This window comes from Mus caroli, chromosome 6 (genome assembly GCF_900094665.2).
Source record: "Mus caroli chromosome 6, CAROLI_EIJ_v1.1, whole genome shotgun sequence".
In the NCBI taxonomy this organism is placed as follows: domain Eukaryota; kingdom Metazoa; phylum Chordata; class Mammalia; order Rodentia; family Muridae; genus Mus; species Mus caroli.
The window spans coordinates 133094425-133100272 of NC_034575.1; the positions used below are offsets into that span (position 1 = coordinate 133094425).

The 5848-nt window shown below is 44.1% G+C and overlaps 1 protein-coding gene across 2 annotated transcripts in view; it reads right to left on the minus strand.

Annotated features, from left to right (window-relative positions):
- Gprc5d (G protein-coupled receptor class C group 5 member D) overlaps nt 1-4256 on the minus strand; it is an 11950-nt gene extending 7694 nt beyond the window's left edge. For both annotated transcript variants that reach the window (XM_021165760.1, XM_021165759.1), the window contains exons 1-2: nt 4153-4256; nt 2120-3057 (exon numbers count right to left, since the gene is read on the minus strand). In XM_021165760.1, coding sequence (XP_021021419.1) covers nt 2120-3014 — 895 coding nt within the window. In that variant the 5' untranslated portion in view covers nt 3015-3057; nt 4153-4256. The remainder of the gene's footprint in view (nt 1-2119; nt 3058-4152) is intronic.
- Between the last annotated feature and the right edge of the window lie 1592 nt (nt 4257-5848).

Consider the following 5848-nt stretch of genomic DNA (forward strand, 5'->3'; position numbering starts at 1 on the left):
TCTTTCTTTCTTTCTTTCTTTCTCTCTCTCTCTCCCTCCCTTTCTCCCTTTCTCCTCTCCTCTCTTCCTCCTCCTCCTTTCTTCTTCTCTCCCCTTCCCCCTCCCCCCTCTCTTTTTCTTTTAGTTTTTATTTTGGTTGTCCTTGAACTTAGAGATCTGTTTTTCTCGTGGCTTCCAAGTGCTGGGAGTAAAGGTATGTACTATCACCACCACCACTCAGCTGAGGAAATGAATTTTTCTAATCTTGATTGGATAATAGTTTAGTTCTGACCAAATTAAGAACTGAATACTTCTGCAAGCTCTGAAACTTTCCTCACAATACTCTGTTCTTGATTCCATCTTAGTATGTACTTCAGGTGGCCTGGAATTAATCTCATAGCAATTCACAGCACAGGCTGACCTCATTCTTTGCACTGGCCTCAATCTTTGCGCTGGCTGCCTTGTCTCAGTCTCCCAAGTGCTCAGCCTAAGAGGTTTTTGTACCATTCTTGGCAACATGTGAAATATGTTTGTTTGAGACAAAGTGGTACCCTCCCTACAACTTTAAACACATGCCTAGCATTTGGGGAAACTTGGGATCAGGGTCATTAGAATTGAGCTTTGAGATGTTATGGTACTACAAGAACTTCTTTGTCTCTGGGATTTTGCTTTTTGGGATTTCACAACAACAACAACAACAACAACAACAGCAACAACAACAACAATGAAACCAACACCTTTCATCCAATCTACAAGTGGGACCTATGAAGGAAGTTTAAAGAATGACAGACTCTGCAATCTCCCATAAACCTCAAGGATCTGGCAGGAAGCATCCACAGCAATGCCTAATTTTGTAGGAAGGATATATAGTATAGTGTCAATTTTCGACTGTCCATCAATCTGAACTGAAAAGAACTAATAGATGCATTTATCTGGACAGGATTTAATGTGAATGTGTAATTAACTATAGATAGCAGCTCAGAAAGTGTACTTACTTAAAAGGAAAGCTTATATTAAATGTTTTTGAGCCTGGCAAGCATTATGTGTCCCATATAATATATAAACTAGCATCTTTGTTATACAATAGTGAGAAAATGGGAGAAATCAGTTGTCTATTAAGACCCTGAAATTGATGTAAAGCCATGCTGCTGGGCTATGAATAATATCAGATGTTTCCTAAGAGGAATTAATGAGTTTTGATACATTTCCAGATAGCTGAAATTAGCCACTATTTCCCCCAGGTTGATGGGGACCAAGCATCTTTGGTATCATGGGATAATGTCAACCCCTAACAAAACAGAGACAGGTGGCTTGATTTTATATACGGATAAACATGTGATCTGAAATTATCAAGGAAATGTCACACAAGCGCTTGTTTCCTGTCTACTGCTGACCACACATCTGAGCTTTTACTTAGAATTCAGATTAAATGGTCTTTCTCGTTGCTGCTTTGTAACAGAACCTTGAATTTTTTTTTTTAAGAAAACAGTGGACAATTTGTAAAATAGAAACCCAGAAGTTGTTGAACTCCATGACTCCCGTGAGTGATGATTCCCACAAATGAGTTTTACATTTTATCTGGATAAGTTAACTTTCAGACTCAAGCTTTTAACACGTCAGTCACCCTTGCCAAGGTCTAATTGGAGCTTGGTAAACAAGAGGTCAGAACTTAGCATGGCCTGGTTCCTGCCTAATCTGGGGCTGGTTAACTCATTTTACTCTATTTGTCTACTTTATTGTCGATTTTGAGAACTTCGTGTAGCTCAAGTTGGTCTCAAACTCTATGTCGCCAAGAATGACTTTGAACACCCAATCCTCTTGTGTCCTCCTCTGTGTGTGCTACCTCACTAGCTTAGTCCACTCCTTTTAGAGTGAATGGTATCCTTGGCCAACCTCCAGCAACAGCCACCCCTTTCCATTGAAAACCTTTCTTTCCTTTTGTGTTGTTTTTTCCACATAAAGCCTGTGTTTTGCAGGATCTACTTGGTTCTAGAAGGCTTTGTCTATATACTTCTGCTTGGTTCTAGAAGGCTTTGTCTATATACTTGACGTGACGCACCAAAAGTCTGGCCTTTGCCATCCCTCTAGGTTCTCGCTGCCTATCCAGTTCCCTCCCTGCCCCAGGCCTTCTGCGATGTACCTCTGGTGGGTTCCTGGGTATCCATCCTGAAGCTGCGTTGGTAGACAGGGACCTGGCAGACGTTGCCTTGTGGAGGACACTCCTGCCTACATGACCTGTAGAGTATGCTCAGCTCAGGGATGATGTAGAGCAGCAGGAAGACCCAAGCGTTGGTGACCAGGCCAATGCAGATGACCGCATCGTCCCAGTGGGGCTGTCGCTGGAGCTGGGGGTTGCCTCTCAAGAGCATGGAGATCCACACCACCCAGATAATGATGGAGACCAGCACAGTGGCAAATATGAGCCTTCCGTGCTGTTTCCAGTTCTCACATGGGCCACAGAAGGTGGCCTTGGAGACAAAGAAAGTGAGGGCCATCAGGAAGAGGACATAGATCAGGAGACAGACAAAGTCCACATTGAGCTGATACGGTGTCATGTGCTCGAACATCAAGCCTCTGGTCATGATGAGGGTCACATACTCTATCGCAATGATGGTTTGCAACAGGCTGACACCGATAGCAATGAACAGAATTGTTGTCCAGCAGAAGGAAACTCTACCCCGGACCAGCTTCACCAGGTTGGAGGCATGAGCCAGGAGGCAGGAGAAGCAGATAGCAAAGAGAACCCCAAAGAGGAAGTAGCGAACAGGGGCAGTTTGATGGTTGAGTTGGATGATGAAGGCAAAAGTAAGTCCGAAGAGCCCGAGCACAGCCAGCAGGAAGAGGAACTGGGTGGGAAGCACGTTCCACTGGCTGCAGTCCTGAACCTTCCGCATGAGGAACAGAAACGCCAGGAGTAGCAATATGGTAACCACTATGCCAATCACTGCCAAGGACTCCAGAACAATGGCCCATGGCCCCTCGTTGTCACAGAAGAGGTAATAGTCTTCTGTGGACTTCACACAGTCCTCATACATGGTGACTTATAGGTAGACCTCACGAGAACGGATGTCTGGTCTCCTGTGGAGAAAAAGATGAAGGTAACTCATGACTTCATATCCACCCACAAGAATGCCTGTTGACATTCCAAATGAAGACACCTGAGCGTGTGCAGCGAATGGCTTTACCGAATAGTCACCCAGACACTGGAGAGTTATATTTTATTAGTCTCTCAACACTTATCTAAGCACCAACCTTCCTTGGTGGGATAAAGATCTGATAGCCACAGATACAGTCTACAAAAGTCGGATTGCCATCATCTCTGCTACCCCAGGGTTATAATGGCTGTGTACAGAATACCAAGGAAGGAAAAGAGAAGGCCGACCTGGAACCTTCAAAACTAACTTAGTTCCATACTCTGCAGAGCAAGACCAGAATGGTCTTCATGTGGGGACTCCAGATGATTTGTCTATTTTCATATCAGAAACCCCAAAGGCTATTTGAAGGCAAAGAGAATCTTCTCATCTGATGGGTGGGATTCGAGCTGTATCTGACACCATAAAGTCAATGCATCTGAATTGGATTATCTCAAACATGGATGCTCTGCTTCAAGCAGTCAGGGGACCCATGGCTCCAGCTACCTCCATAGGGGTAGGGGAATGCTAAAGGGATGAGGTGGGAATTGGGGTGGATGGGTGGAAGAGCACCCTCATAGAGGCAAAGGGGAAGAGGGGTGGGATGGGGGAGTTGTGGAGGGTAAACCAGGAAGGGGGACAATATTTGAAATATAAATAAATAAAATAACCAATAAAAAAATAAAGCAGTCAGGCAAGCCACGTTCCCCAGTAATTTTACTGACTCTCTCCTCTTTCATTTTAATTCAAGTCAATCCAATGCAAAGGGCTATTATTAAACACCTGTCATTTATTCACTAAAAGAGCATACAAAATGCCACCTACCTTCTATTAACTTTTACAGATATTTAGCACCCAAATCCCTGACTTTAGCTGAGGTGGCCTAGAAAAATAACCCCATGTTAATTCTGGCAAAAAATAAAACAAAATAGACAAATACACACTATCCTTACTCTTGGTCCCCTTTGGCTATTCCAAATTCAGTGGGCCGGCGTGATCATCCCAGTCCATGGCTGACACCAAGGCCCCTGGACTGACTTACCTCCTCCGAGTCTACTCTGGAAGCCTCTGAGGCTGTGCTGGTGGGGAAGCTGTGGCTGCAAATGAGTAAGGAGGAGACAACTTCAGGTGCTTTAATCTCTCCTCAAATGGGCGGAAGACCTGCAGGACCTCACTCAGGTTCCCGAAGTGTCTATAAAAAGAACCGGAAGGACAGAAAGACACACCTAGTCCAGTTTCATGGCAACTTTTTAACCCAGATTTCTTTGGTGAGAACAATTATTTTTTTATTTACTGCTGACCAGAAGGGCCTTGGCCCCAGAGAGGTGTGACTTTAGGGAAAGCTACCTCCTTACAGTATATTCCAGTTTAGGAAGCTATGGGGAGGATGCTTAAGCTTTGTTGCAGGGCTTCCCCCCAAACTCTGATTTTAATCCTAAGAGTCTGAAGAGCTTTCATTCAACAAAGTGCCAGGGCTTTCTCCGAGGCAATTTTACCTCCATGGCCTTCAAATAGATGATGGTGGATAAAATTGTGAAATTGGGGGGAGTCCCTTTTTTTCTGCTCGTTCCTTGTCTTTGGGCAATCACTCTTGGCTGCCCTCTCTGAGCGGGCTTTTTCATGGACTAATCAGGCTCAGTATCTCCTAGGGCTTGGGCTGTAATCTTTATCTTTACTCTCCCCATCCCCATTAACACACTTGCTATGGGTCTCATTGCATCTGGGCATTAGTAGGTACAGAGATGAAGGAATTGATAATTCAAGGCCACCAGCTGATTCTGAAAAAACAAAACAAAACAAAACATACTTATGGTTTCCTATGCTGACATAGGCAAAGCCTACAAAATGACCCTCCGGTTTCCTTTGTGACTCTTTTTTTCCATCTGCAACCTGAAGACCCCACATCAGCGTACCTGGTTTGGTGTTGAGAGGCCCTGTGACCTGGCTCTACCTTTCCACCCAATCGTATTGCACCCAGGTCTCCAGATTGCATGGTTTAGCCAAGTTGATTATTCCAGAGCCTCAAAAAGAAGACCCACCTGCTCGGTGCCTTTGTTCTGAATGACCCTTTACATTCATTTCTATGCACCTTGTTTCTTCCCTAAGCCCTCTCTATACCTCTGAGGTCTGTTTCTTCACACCTCTGAAATGCTTCTTGCCTGTCTGGCACATCCCAGCCCCCACTGATTTCTCTTCTACCAAACCCTACAGTCCCTAAGCATACATTCTATTAAAAACGACAGAAATCCTAACTTCTGGGGCCTAATTTATGAGTTTATTTGTCAATAAATATGTAAGATAGTAAATAATAAATAGAAATAAATGAATAAGAAATATGTCGATGTGAGCCAGGCTATTGTGGATTCTTTTAATTCCCAGCTCTGGAGAGGCAGAGGCAGGAGGATTTCTGTGTTGGAAGTTATCCTGGTCTACAATGTGAGTTCTTAGATAGCCAGGGCTACACAGAAAAACTCTGTCGTGAAAAACAAACAAACAAATAAACAAACCAACCAAAAGAAATAGGTCAGCTCATCAGTATGCATGAACCTCACCCATCTGCATGAACCTCACTTCCATGATTAGGTTTAAAGCTGCTTGCGCACCAGGGTCTTCTACTCTGTAGCATCTAGTCCCATGTGGTGCGCCTGCTAGGTGCAGGACTTGATGAAGTGGGCGGATCTAAGGTCTCTGAGAAGACTCTTTTTCACAGTGTGGCTTTCTAACATATGTTCTTTGAT